The following is a 14,214-nucleotide window of genomic DNA, read 5'->3' as shown; positions in this document are numbered from 1 at the left end:
GGTAGAAGTGGATACCCACAATAGGGCACAACACAAGCACAGCTACCTGTAGCCCATGTGTTTACAAAGCAGATATCACATCTATGGGGCAAGGAGAGAAAAATAGCATTGCTACCAAGTTTGTCTGGATTAGTAAACAAGTATCTCAGGATTTGACGCTGGGGAGCTTGCCAAATATATCGTTCCTGCAACATGATGGTAAAATACAGCCTCTGCATCTCACTCACTCATATTTTTCCATCTTCTCCATGAGATAAATGAATATAGACTTCCATACAACTGTTGAAAAAAATTAAAGAGACAATCCAAGTGGCTGGGCTTAATGGAGCAGTGTAGCGACCACTGCATTCACAGCCCCTGTTCAAATCAGCCTGGGTAGGAGTGGAGGAAAAATGCCATTTTGCTACACCAGCTCCCAGGTTGGCATAGTAGTGAAAAGGCCCAAAACACATTTATTGCCATCATGTGATAGCTGCAGAGCTGGCTCAGGGTGGGGTGTGTGTAGTATTGCATATTGCAAGATTTCCATTTCTGTCATCCACCCCCTAAATAAACCCAGTTTTTCCCCTTCAACTGTTTCAAAGTTTCCAGAAACTTGACACCCTAGACCCAGCAGCAAGAAAGGCCCACCACTATGGAAATGAAGGTGGGATTTGGGTACTAAAATTAGTGCAGCAGATTTCAGAGTAAGCCAAGGCTTGATGCAGATGTGTGCATCTACAGTACATGTGCAACTACAACAAGTTCTCACGTACACACCCATGAATGGAAAACCACTCTGGTAGATTCAAAACAGGACAGTCTGAGCAGCAGGAGATGCAATGATCTGTCTACCTCACTGATCCAGTAAAATTTTAATTCAACCTCACAACCAGTCACCTTCCTCAGTAAGGAGGGCTAAGGGGCTAGGTGGTTAGTCCTCCCCATCAACAAATGGTGCCAGCCATGCATCTGATATATGGATGCTCCCACAATACAAGGAGGCAGACAAGAGGAACCACCTGACTGGGAAAGCAACGGTGTGTGGTACAAGTGAAAGTTAGTCTGCATATATAGAGAGAGCTGATTCTTTACCATGTGAGTCAATGACCAGCATCAGCTCTTCAAAACCTCAGGCAGACATCTCCCTCTGTCCCGCTAGCATGGATTCTATTTCCAGGGATATCAAGGGCTGAAGCTGATAACTCAGCTTGCCAATTCTGTATGCAAGAAAGAAGAACCTGTGGTCTTCTGGATATTGCTCAATTACAGCTCTCATCATCCTTGACCATCATCTGCCATTACATGGAAATGGAGGTAAAGTTCAGTCTTACTGAAGACTGGGGGCAGGGGCTGCTCAAAATACACTCTACTGCTGCAACAGGTTACAGCATTGCCCTTTGCATTTTTGAAAGACAGGTCTGTGTTCCAGTCTCATCATTTCTTTGACTGATGTTCTCCGGCTGGATCTGAATGCGTCCTTCAAGTTTATTTAAAACACTGTAATATGCATATGTTTAATTGACTTGTAGAGAACACATCCACAGGGACAGCACTGTAGCAGCAACATCTACCATGAACTGAATTTGAACTCATGCAACACAATTCCTGATGCAGAATTTTAAGTCACCAGGTTACCACACCAGAGAATGTATGGTTTAATGTCACTGCCGTAGCCCTCATTTGGTGGTGATGCTTCAGGACTTCATAGCCCATGGTAATATAAAATACATACATAACCCAGTACATATCAACTGTAAAATGTGCCCAGACTACAGGCTATGGACAGACATTATAGATGAGGGGGGGGACATTATTATCTAACTGGATTTGAAACCAACTTTCCCAATTCCAGTTGCAGCAATCCTGTTGGCATAATTTAATGGAAGCTTGCAGGTGTGCCAACACAAAGACTTCTAAAACTGTAAAGTTGGAAGGGACTCGGAGGATCATCAAATCCAACCTCCTACCATGCAGGAATGTGCAGCCATCCTATATGGGGATTGAACTTGCAACCTTGGCATTATCAGCACCGTGCTCTAACCAACTCAGCTATCCAGTGAACTTTCCCATCTGTAAAACTTTCGTTGATGTTTTTATGTTTACACCTTACTTCTGATTTGATGAAGTAGGAGCAAGGGCCAACAAATGCTTTTGTGTCCGAGTCTATGAAAACCTATGGTCAGAAGTCCTCTTTGGGGGATTGATTGAACAATGAAACGGTACTATACAAAGAAAACACAATTTAATGTTGACCAGTTTTACCCATATGCAAATTAGAAACACTTAGGCTGTTTCAGTATTTGAGATTTCATTTTCATCTTTTGCTTCTTTCATTTTGTCTTCACTGATCTGCAAAACACAGTAAACAATTTACTGGAAGCATATATTTTCATATGCTACTTGTACCAGCTCCTAGTCGTTCTTGCTCCTTCATTTATAGCAAGTGAAGAAACACTGCACTCATATTAAACAACCTGTATATTAGCAGCTACTCTTTTTTCAACATGGAGATTTCTCAACAAAACTGTGGTATTTGATCTATGAATGGCAAAGACACAGCATAGCTTTTGCCTCCCTTGGGAAATGCTAATTTCCTCCACCTTTAGGCATTAACACTTTCTCACTGAAAACTGTTCTATTAATACACACCATATTGGAGGAAATTACAGTTCTGTTTTAGTTGCATATGCAAATTGGGATTGCAAAGCAAAGTTCCCATACTTTTTGAAGTTGTACAAATAAGCAGCAAAACTTTCAACAGATGGGCTAATATGGATCATGTAAAACTGATAATTTAAAATTTGCATTTTTGTATACATTTTGATCCTTAGCCCTCTAAGAAAAAAAATTAAAGACCCAAAGATAGCATGTCAATGACAACAACAACAACAACAACAACAACAACAACAACAACAACAACAACAACAACATAATATTGCAAGTAGACTTACTAGGTTTTGAGACCTTTCCCGCAACCTGTGCCATATTGTGTGATGAAGCTGGAATATGAAAGGGTACATTCAAGTATATTGCCAGACATATGTCTTACCATGTCTACTTTAATGGCCTATGAGAACAACTACTCTGACAAGAACTTCCGTCACAACAGTTTCACAATAACTACTCAAAAGGGTTTTATCCAACTTAGTCATACCCTTAGCCGGCCCACTGTAATCAGTGGACTAGTTAGCCATGACTAAATTAAGCCCACTGATTTCAATGGCTCTCTCCAGTATGATTTAACAAGATAAAACTTAAAGCGTAACAGTATTTCTTTATACTGTATGTATTTGGGTTATTTTGTTTATTAATAAAATATAATTGAAAAAAGGAAAGCACGTAACACTTCGGTGAGTTAACTTTAAGTGCCAGAAGAAGAGTATCAATTTATTTCAAATATCTGTATCAACTGCATCATGTTGCCTTTTATTGTAAGCAACTTTGTAAACTGAGTTTTTAAAAACCGCAAATAAATAAAAACAACTTGCGGTGTGTGTGTGTGTGCGTGGACATAAAATGATTTCTAAATGCAAGCACATGCTTGTAACAAAATTATTTAAGTATGTACAAAGAGATTTCTTTCAGCTATCAACAAAAACTGCCAAGGGAGCACTGATCCAACACACACAAGCTGTTTAACACCTTTAACAAGGTTGTTCTCTATGCTATACAAGAAAGATCTGTTGCAAATGGACAACCAACAAATAGTATTAAATGGTCTGGTTGGGGGAAGTGGGGAACAGACTCCTTTAGGGAAGCATCCAACATCACATAAACAGAATTTCAGTTGTGTGACAGGACTTCCCCTTCTTCTCTGCTCATACCCTCCCTGCCCCGCCCCCCTGCCCCAAATCTGCTTCAGAGGGCATCTAGGTTAGGAACCTTAAAGAAGCTGTGCTGCTTTTTATTCTTCATTAAACGGAATAGATGGTCTTCTACGTCAAATTTATATTTATATACTGAAAGTGATTCAAGTTATTTATTTAATTAAATAACATTTGCACCCAGGGTTTCCCTTAAAAAAAGGATCAAAAACCTAACAATTAAGTTAAAAAGAAATGTAATTAACACAGGAAGGCTCCCTATGACAAAACTCAAAAAATAAAGCCGTTTAATGGGGGTGGGATGCTCCAATGTTGTTGGACTTCAACTCCCATCAGCCCCAGCCAGCACAGCCCAAAGTCAGGGATGATGGGATTTGTAATTCCACAACAGTGGGAGGGAAACAGCACTTCCATGACTGCTGTATAACAATTTTTGGTTTCCTCCTCTTCGTGCCATTTATAATTTACAGGTTTCTAATGAATGAGTTTCTACTTATTCTGAGAAAAAGAGTAGTGGTAAACACATTGGAACTAAAAGTGCCATATCTCATGTCTAACAGGATAACTGAAGCTACAACTTTTATTGAAGCCCTGATGATGGAAAAAAAGTAACAGACGCATCCACATTAACAAGCATCTTTTATGCCCCTTTCTTCAATCACAAATATCTATAAGCAAACTGATGGCTTACCTTTAAGTAAATTGGAACAGAGAGACCCTGGAATCTCCGCATAAGCTCAGACTCAGCGCTTGGAACATTATGAGCAGCTGTCACTTCGTACTGGTGACATAGGCTGGTTCTGGGAATCTGTGGGCCTTCGCTAATGTCTACAAAGTCACCTAACCTGATTGAAAGCAAGGAAAGATTAATAACTTCATTATTTTTTTAAAGTGTATTTCCCAAAGAAAACCAACAATTGTCTCATTCACTGCAAAACAAATGTCCTGCCAATGTGATGCACCAATAGTCAGTAGATTTCAGAACTGTTCTTTTAGAAAATCTGATGTTTATAGGTGAAGCTGTTTATAGGAGGAACCAAGAAGTCTATGTGCTATTATCTGTGTCACCTGCATTGACAGAGGAGATACATCTTTTGGGAACCCCAAAGGGAAGGTACCAGATTATTGTGGTAACACCATAATAAACCTAGCCTATGAAATCTAGTAAATAGGACCACTTACACGTAGTAGTTTGATTTTTAAAAGCCAGTTTAAGGCATTTTGAACATTCTAGGCAGAAGAAGTCAAAGCCCGAGAGCTCCCTATCCTGTAAGCAGAACTCTGCTCTTGGAACTCTAGATCCAACTCACAAGTACATTACATACAAACACATTTAAAATGTGATCTATTTCTATGCTGCTCTTCAATGTAAAATATCCCCACAGAGTTTCACCCCATGACTAGAGTATGACTGAAAGCTGTTAAGCAAGTTGCCTATTTGTACCTTCATTGTATCTGGGGAAGTTCAAATCATTTTTGTGACTTGATGACAGGTACCTCACAGTTACAAGGAATCCTAACGCGCTCTCTCTCTCTATATATATATATATATAATCCTAGTTATAAAACAAAGGCAAACAGGATTTTGCTCACCTGTGCAATTTTACTATTCTTTCGGAGTTCTGTGAAGCTTGCTGTTCAATTAACTCCCTTTTGTACCTACAGAACCAGAAAAGAGGCTCATAACATCACAAGGTATAAAGTGGAAGATCATCACCGAACTGGAAGAATACACATTACTACTAGGTTCAACAGCCCTCTTTCCAAGGAGTTCTTCTCAAGGAATTGTCAAAAGAGCATCTTTCTTACAGTCCGCCAGTCCTGGGTAAGCAGTAGGAGACGGCTTCCTCCAGTTAATTACTCAAACCCACAACAAACAGTGACGGTGAAGTTAACTAAGATACATTACGAGCTCCACAATATTCTACATTCAGGCTTAAGCACATTGCTTCTCTTAGACATCTCCCTTTACTTATACTCATTAACACTCTTTGTAGTAGAGTAATTTACACTAGCTAAAGGTAAAGGTAAAGGGACCCCTGACCATTAGGTCCAGTTGTGACTGACTCTGGGGTTGCGGCGCTCATCTCACGTTATTGGCCGAGGGAGCCGGCGTACAGCTTCCAGGTCATGTGGCCAGCATGACAAAGCCGCTTCTGACAAACCAGAGCAGCACACGGAAACACCGTTTACCTTCCCGCCGGAGCGGTACCTATTTATCTACTTGCACTTTGAGGTGCTTTCGAACTGCTAGGTTGGCAGGAGCTGTGACCGAGGAACGGGAGCTCACCCCAGCGCGGGAATTCGAACCACCAACCTTCTGATCGGCAAGCCCTAGGCTCTGTAGTTTAGACCACAGCGCCACCCACTTCCCACCACATTAGACTATCTACTACACAGCAATAAATAAGTTACGTATGTAAGCTCTCTCACAGGTATGCATGACATATATGGCTGCTTGGTTGACTAGAGTTGTTCCACAGTCCTTTAATTACCAGAAACAGACTGTAGTGCCATCTACTGGCAAAAATGATGAAAAACTTCAGGTCAGTACCTTAGTAACTGAAAATTAACATTACAGTGGTACCTTGGTTTAAGAACAGTCCTGTTTACGAACAATTCGGTTTACGAACGCCACAAAACCAGAAGTAATGTCCCAGTTTGAGAACCTACCTCGGTCTAAGAATGGAATCTGAACGGTGGAAGGGCACCGGCGGCGGGAGGCCTCATTAGGGAAAGCGTGCCTCGGTTTAAGAACGGTATCAGTTTAAGAATGCACTTCCGGAACGGATTAAGTTCATAAACCGACATACCACTGTAATTGTTTAATGTAACCAATTGGACCAGCTTAAATTATATATAAAACTTATCTCGTGAAACACAATACACAATTTCAGCAGAAGATACAGGTGGCCTGCTTTTAAACAACATGTGCTATTAAACATAATATGGTAATACTGACTTGTTATGCTGAAAAATTTCAAGTGCCACTTTTGCATCAACATCCAGCATTTCAAACGGAAGGTCTTTATGAATTAGTTTGTTAACGTCTTTTGTAAGCGAATGGAGACTTTCCTTGGAAAAGAAGAAAAAGTGTATGTATACAGAGATCAACAAGACAAGCAAGGAATACAGAATGCAAGTTAGCTCAGATGACTGAAATCCATGCCATGTAAGGGTTAGCCCTCATCCTCCACTGGATTTCCCAATTAAGATAAGTCTTGCCTATGCTCAGCCTTGGAGTAAGGCAAGACGATGCAATATATAGACAACAGATAGTAAATATTTACTGTTCCCGGTGATTTTTCCTGGTTTGTAATGTTTCATACCCTTATCCCCCATAGACTGTAAAATTATTTAGCTTATTTGGTTTTACAGCCACCCATGAAAAGTGCTCTCACTACTTTACTTCCAAGCAAGGCAAATAGTAGTCACTCTGGACCCAGCCTGAAACTGCATTTATGGATTAAATAATAGACCAGAGCTTTCCAAATGCTTCATGTAGGTGACATACTTTTTAGATATGCATCATTTTGTGACATGGTAATTCAGTTTTACTAGCAAACCAGAGGTTAAACTAACCCCTTTCCAGTCCCAGGAGGAGCGCGGGGAGTGTTTGCACGACACAACAACACACTGCAGCCGACAAAAACGTGTTGTGACATGACAGTTCAGAAAGATCTGTAACAGACCTTCTCTATTATACAAGCTCTTGCATGGGAAGGTCAATCTCAGTTTATAAAAAGTAATTTGTAGTTAATTAATTCTCATTTTCACTGTTGAAACTAATACAAGTAAAAGGGGAGGAATCATTTGTAGAGTAGAGAATCATTTTTACTGTGCATGCTACAAAATGAGGCATAGCTATTTGATCTTTATCTGGGGGCCTTTTTGTTTCCGCATTTATTTAGCTGTGTACAAAAATGGTCTAAAAATCAATTTCTTTTAATGCTTAGAATCATAGAATTGGAAGTGCCCACAAGGGTTATCTAGTCCAACCCCCTGCAATGCAGGAATCTTCTTTCCAACATAGGGCTGGAACCCACGACCCTGAGATTTTAAATTTCATGCTCTACTGTGACTGAGCTATCCATAGGGTTATCACTAATTAGAGCATCCTATGCGCACCCAAGATTTGTTTCGGAGGGTCCCACAATCCCCCAGAGCAGATTTTAAGGGCACGAAGAAGAGGAAAGGATAGGAAGGGGAAATCCCAATACACAAGGAGAACTCTCTTCTGCTCAGGAACAGGCAATGTTGGATACAAGCTTTAGGATCCTAGCCAATGTCTACTGGACTGTATTTGCCGGCAAGTAGATCTGTGTTTGGTGAAAATCTCCCCTGTATTTGGTAACACTGAATAACCAATTATCCCCCAAATAAAGAGTACACTGGAACATGTCTAGTGAATCATCATCATACTTACTGCAGTTGGTTTCCAATCGTCAAGTCTGCTGTCCAAGATTACATCGTAGCAAAAAGCTCCAGATATCACTGCATGGCAAGTCAAGATCCAAAAGAAAATGAGTAATTTTTGAAGTTAAGTCTGAACTAAACCTATTTTGCAATCCTAATGGTAGCCAACTTATGGGGCTTCCTACAGTATCGGAATGCTCTTATACATTTATTTCAGTAACGCAACTTAAAAGGTGAAACCAATATCTGAGATAGATGCATGACACGCAAAGCAAGATACGTCAAGCCTTTATTTATTGTAATTGTAATTATTTGTCGTTAGGCGGGCCAATTATAAATGGAATGTAATTAATGAAATGTAATAGCGATGTTTATTTTTGTATTGTTGTAACTATTTGTTTTATTACTGTGGAATTTCCAAAAGAAAGCATTTGTAAAAATTAAAAGAAAAATAAAAAATAATAAGTTGCATTACTGAAATAAATGCACTTTTTGGCGACATCCTAATTTTCCGAGTTTCACCTGTACGTGTTTATGGTGCAGCCAATGTGGAATATTGGGTATGATTATGGTTGCACCATCTAAAAAGGGTAGCAATAGCCTAGAGTAGGAAAAGAGGAGAGCAACCACAGTGATTATAGGGGTTGGGGCATTTTCTCTACAGGAAAGATAAATAAAACCTGAGTGACTATTAAGGTCAACCTCTGACACTGCCTTCTGGTGACTGGAGAAAAGGGTTTGCACTTGCATTTTTTCAGTCCTTTTTCAGGGAGGTTCTCCAGTGTCAATGTTGTTCTCTTTTCCGTAAAGGTGAAAGCATTTTTATCTGCTCAGACCTCTTAGATTGTCTACAATTTTATCAGAGGTAAGTTACACTGAGATTCCATGAAGTTGACTAACAGTAGATTCCAAACAGCTAAGTAATATTTTGTCATGCAACTTTTAACTAACTTATAGAATTGTCTGCTACAAGATATGGCAATGGCCATTAATGATGCAAACAGATAAAAATTATTTGATCCATTTGCAAAGCAGGTTTTCTCTTTCCTCAAATCTTCTCACAAAGGGCCACTACAGAGCTGAGGAGAGGATGGGGAAGTCCACTCCTACGAGATTAGAATTACCCTAAATTACCAAAGCTTTTGAAATGCATGAATTAAGCAGACCTTTAATCAAAGAACCTTCTACATGTGTTCCAATATACTATTCACCAACTTTCAAGAACAATAAAAGTTTGCAACAGCAAAACATGTACCTGGCACTTCCGGAGCTCTAACAAGAGTGACTGGGTATTCATCTTTAAATGCCTGTTCTAATACACAGCCCAGCATCATAGCACAAGAGCGCCAATAGGCCTGTAACAAAGGATTTCAAACAAACTTCATTTATGCTATGCCAAGACAGTTCAGTTCAAGTGAAAACAGAGCGTAAATAGTCTCAAAAGATCTTTCTAGAAATTGTTTGCTATATGGTAGGATCCAGATTTCCCATTAGAGGAATGGCCAGACTCTTTCCATTTTTGGAGGGCACCAAGATCCAAAAGAGACTCTCCGATAGAGGAAAACAAGAAAGCAATATTCAATTATTCCTCCTTTCTCCTGTCTCCTCAAGCTGCTTCCTACACTATTCCAGAGGGTCTCACAATTTTATGGAGAGCTTTCCAGGACACACAGGGTAAAGGAGAAATTGGGGGAGTTTCCTTCCCTGCCTTCCTCTTTCAGAGTAAAATAGAATTTCACTGAGCTATTCTGGATTCAACCCTTATTGTCCTGCATTTCTTGCTGTTCTACTATAAACAAGAAGAGTATTGTTTATGCAGTTATGTGGAAAGAGATATAAATGTACTACAGAAGTGTGTGATTTAAAAATAGAAGAAAACCGGGAAGCCAAAAAATTTGAATAATACATAAAGAGGAATCATATATGACTATGTATCAATTATTTTCTGCCCTCATCTTTGTGCTTGTATTCAACACGCAAGATTCAAATCCTTCTCTTCCTTAGGTTTTATTCGAAAAAAGCTTCAACTCAAAGGGAAGAAAACACTGTGAAGAAAAATGGTAGAAACATACTTTGTTCACCTCCTCCGGATCTTCACTTTTGAAAGTAAGAAACTGAATTTCACAGGAGCGAGTCAAAGGCCTGTACATATCCCAGATTTGTCCATCGACAAGGGCAAGTACCGATCTCCTACAGTGCCATTCACTTAAATCTAGGAAATGAGAAAAACTACAAAAAGTACAGCAAAATAATAGCAATAGTGCAGTTGTACTTTGTTTACAATGATCAGCCAGCCAATAAACCACCAATTAAAAAAGAGTGAGCAGCATTCTCCATGGACCAGCTGTTGCTCAGCCTTTACTGTCAGACACTATCAGAGCTCAAAACCATTTGGGATAACAGAAGAGAAAGGAGAGGACCTAGTCAGCCTATTTATTTATTTTTAGATCATCTTGTAAAATGTTGTAAAGTAATTGGATGGATGGAGCATACTTCTCCTTCTTAGCTTGTTAGGAATTCCTAATAGATGTGAAATTAAAAATCAGGCAGGCATCCTTTTTGATGGCCAGGGAAAGGTGGAACTAACAATGTTGGAGATTAACAAGGGTGGGATACCACTGGACCTCAGCCTAATTTTGAAAACCTTCTGGAAGGGATCATTCAAGTCCTTTGAAGAGCAGTCTGCCTCCCCATGCAAGCAACCTGTTGGGCAGGGAAGAATAGGATGCAAGAGAGAAAGACTGAACACCTGAAAGCGAGAGAGAGAAAGGGTGGCTGTCTTCCATTGACAGGTTACTCCTTAAGGAATGGGGGCCCGTGAAAGGGGGGGAACCCTCTACTCTCAACATACCAGATTGCTATGCCCCATCAATAGATGATAAAGTATAAAGGGATGGGGATAACCTATGGCGGGAGATTTCTGAATGGGATACAGGAGAAACTGGGTAATGGAACTGATTTTACTCCCTTTGGAACAGTGAATTAGATTTACTTAAAAAAGGAACATTTATCACAAGGACATTCTTCTTCATATACAATTAGCTGATGTACTGTCTGTCTTTTAAAAAGTGTGGTTTTGATTTGCCATTTGGCTTAAGGGTGACATAACTACAGCCCTCCATTTGCAAGTACTTACGCATAGCACAAGTGTAAGGAGTGGAAAGCCCCTTGTTCATTATAAATAAAGTGCCTGGATGAGGTTTGCCAACATATTTAACTTCAATCTTCTCAATTCGTGGATAAAGTGACAATTGTCTCTCTTTCTCTTTTGTGAAGAGCTCATTGCGCATCTGAGCAATGTCAGCTACTGAGAGTTGAGGAGCGGGAGCTGTTGAAACAAGCCCTGGAAATAAAAGAAGTCTCATCAAACAGCATATTGCTTCATTTTAGTAAACAAAACAATCCCATTCCAGAACAGTTCCTTGGGAGCAAGCTCTAAGGATCTAAGTGGAATAGTATATAATTTATATATTATCAAGAAATGTTGCAGTTAACAAGACTTTGACAAGTTTTGAAACTATTAGGTAAATTCATTACTTACTATCAATATCTATAATGAATAATCAGCATAAGAAAAAGTACTTCATATATTCAGAAGTTCAAACATGTTCTTTAAATATACAATTCTATTATACCTTACCAACAAGTCGGATCTAAAAGCAATACTGCTGTGCCAGTATTCAAGGGCCTTTCCACATATCCATATTTTCATAGCTAGAACTAACTTGATCCAGTTTAATAGCCTTATCACTACATGCTACATTCGGGAGAGTGGTATCAGTGCTGTACAGGAAATTACTATTAATATGTTCACTGTTGTAACTGAAGGAAGGGAGGAAATTTTAATCATGGTGTAATAGTTACAGTATTGAACTAGTACTGGGGAGAACTAGTTTTGAATCCTCACTCACTTGGTGACCGTGGGCAAGACACACTGCCCAACCTAACCTACCATACAGGGCTGTTGTGAGCATAATTGGGAAGTGTGAAGTAAGTACCAGCTTGAGTTCTTTGGACAAGATACATAAAATACATTTCAAAGTCCAAAAAATGGTGCAGGAGTTATGGCAAACCCTTTAAAAGTTGTGGGATGGAATAATCACAGTGTTTTCTCTCCTCCCACTTGCACACAAAACAAAAGGCTTTTTTTTTTTTTAAGGCAGGCGTGTCCTTGTAAATGTTTAGGCTGCCACTATTATCTGTCCAGGGGACGCAGGTGGTGCTGTGGGTTAAACCACAGAGCCTAGGGCTTGCTGATCAGAAGGTCGGCGGTTCGAATCCCCGCAACGGGGTTGCTTGCGCCAGGCTTCGAGGTCTTCGACCTGGGCTTCGACCCATTGCTTGGTCCCAGCTCCTGCCAACCTAGCAGTTCAAAAGCACGTCAGAGTGCAAGTAGATAAATAGGTACCGCTCCAGCAGGAAGGTAAACAGCGTTTCCATGTGCTGCTCTGGTTCGCCAGAAGCGGCTTTGTCATGCTGCCCACATGACCTGGAAGCTGTACGCCGGCTCCCTTGGCCAATAATGCGAGATGACCGCGCAACCCCAGAGTCGGTCACGACTGGACCTAATGGTCAGGGGTCCCTTTACCTTTATTATCTGTCCACTAATATATATGCCAGTCAAATTACCGTATTCAGACCATACAAAAAGGATGGGCCCTGCTCACAGCACAAAGCTTCTACATACCGCACAAGAGCACGTCAAACAGTGCCCTACCCCAGCAGCACACACTGCCCTATCCACAAATCAGGCTTCCTATTCGTCCTATTGAAACTTAGCAAAATGTAAGGTTTACCAAGCTGCAATATCTCTGGAGAAAGAGAGGAAGAGGAAGGAGCATGGCACCACCCACAAAGAGCAAAACTGGATACAAAGCTCACAGCCTCGAACTCGTTATGAACCTTCATAACTTGGCTTAGAATTTGGCCTAAAAATTAAATATACAACCAAGCCCCAGCGTGCAAAGAATGATGCTTTCGAAGGGCAAAGGAGTGGGTGGGAAACCAGCATTTCTTCACTTGGGAAAGCAAAGCACTGCAGCTCCCCACGTGCTGAAATGGGACATGCAAATCAACTGGGAATGGGAAGGGGCAACGTTTTTCTCCCCCCCCCCCCAGCCGCCAGCCTGACCCGGCCATTCCCCGGCGCACTCACTCCTGCTGCAGCCTCGCCACAGTCCGCGGTTCCTCCAAAGAGAAGCCATCGCCAGGCTGATCCTTCGCCCTCGAAGCCCGGCGCAAGCGGAGCACCAACAGTCGTCGCCTTCCGGAAAACAGCGGCCGCGAAACAAAGGTTCCGCCTCTCTTTCCCAGCGCGGCTCCTGACGGATTTTTTTATTTTGCCTGCAGCTTCCGGAGGAGGAGGAAGCTCGTGAAACGGTCCCTCATGGGCTATAGGTTTGGAAGGAGCGGGCTGAGGCGCCTGCTCCTCTCTCGGCTACTCGAGCGATTCTTTCAGGCCGTTTTGACAGCTGCAGCTGGACAGGCAGAAATGCAAGAGGTGCACCAGTGGGCAGGGCTACTGTGCCTATTTGATTTCTGTCCGCTGTACAGCTGCTGCAAGGAAACTGTCCAGGAGAGGGAGGGGTTGCAAACAGGGCTTCTCTCTATTCACACAGTGATCACCACCAACCAGGCGCCTTGGCACCCGCAAAGGCTTTCGCGGATGCCTCAGTTGCTCTAGACCAGGCATCCCCAAACTCGGCCCTCCAGATGTTTTGGGACTACAATTCCCAGCATCCCTGACCACTGGTCCTGTTAGCTAGGGGTGATGGGAGTTGTAGTCCCAAAACATCTGGAGGGCTGAGTTTGTGGGTGCCTGCCCTAGACTGACGCTGACCTTTCTTTAAAAAGAAAAAGTATGTCTCTAACCCTAGAAAGTTGTAGGGCAAAATGGGCAGGTACCATCTAAGTCAGGCATCCCCAACCTGCTGCCCTCCAGATATTTTGACCTACAACTCCCATGATCCCTAGCTAACAGGACCAGTGGTCA

General features: G+C 41.4%; 1 protein-coding gene across 1 annotated transcript; it reads right to left on the bottom strand.

Moving 5' to 3' along the window:
• Nucleotides 1-2,207: 2,207 nt before the first annotated feature.
• MRPL39 (mitochondrial ribosomal protein L39) lies at nucleotides 2,208-13,494 on the bottom strand. Its single transcript, XM_035116350.2, has 10 exons — nucleotides 13,378-13,494; nucleotides 11,359-11,565; nucleotides 10,295-10,434; nucleotides 9,478-9,577; nucleotides 8,233-8,300; nucleotides 6,769-6,881; nucleotides 5,400-5,465; nucleotides 4,498-4,651; nucleotides 2,934-2,981; nucleotides 2,208-2,331 (listed from the first exon to the last, which is right to left on the bottom strand). The coding sequence occupies exons 1-10, from the start codon at nucleotides 13,424-13,426 to the stop codon at nucleotides 2,266-2,268; spliced, it is 1,011 nt and encodes a 336-aa protein (XP_034972241.1). The 5' UTR covers nucleotides 13,427-13,494; the 3' UTR covers nucleotides 2,208-2,265.
• Between the last annotated feature and the right edge of the window lie 720 nt (nucleotides 13,495-14,214).

Source organism: Zootoca vivipara, chromosome 4 (genome assembly GCF_963506605.1).
Source record: "Zootoca vivipara chromosome 4, rZooViv1.1, whole genome shotgun sequence".
Lineage (NCBI taxonomy): Eukaryota > Metazoa > Chordata > Lepidosauria > Squamata > Lacertidae > Zootoca > Zootoca vivipara.
This window is presented reverse-complemented; position numbering and strand designations above follow the sequence as displayed.

Coding starts and splice junctions, on each gene's coding strand:
- MRPL39 (XM_035116350.2), bottom strand. CDS start 13,426: ATGGCTTCTCTTTGGAGGAACCGCGGACTGTGGCGAGGCTGCAGCAGG. Junction 9,578..10,294: donor ATCCGGAGGAGGTGAACAAA/GTATGTTTCTAC, acceptor CCTTTGTTACAG/GCCTATTGGCGCTCTTGTGC. Junction 5,466..6,768: donor GAAATTTTTCAGCATAACAA/GTCAGTATTACC, acceptor CTGGTTCTGTAG/GTACAAAAGGGAGTTAATTG.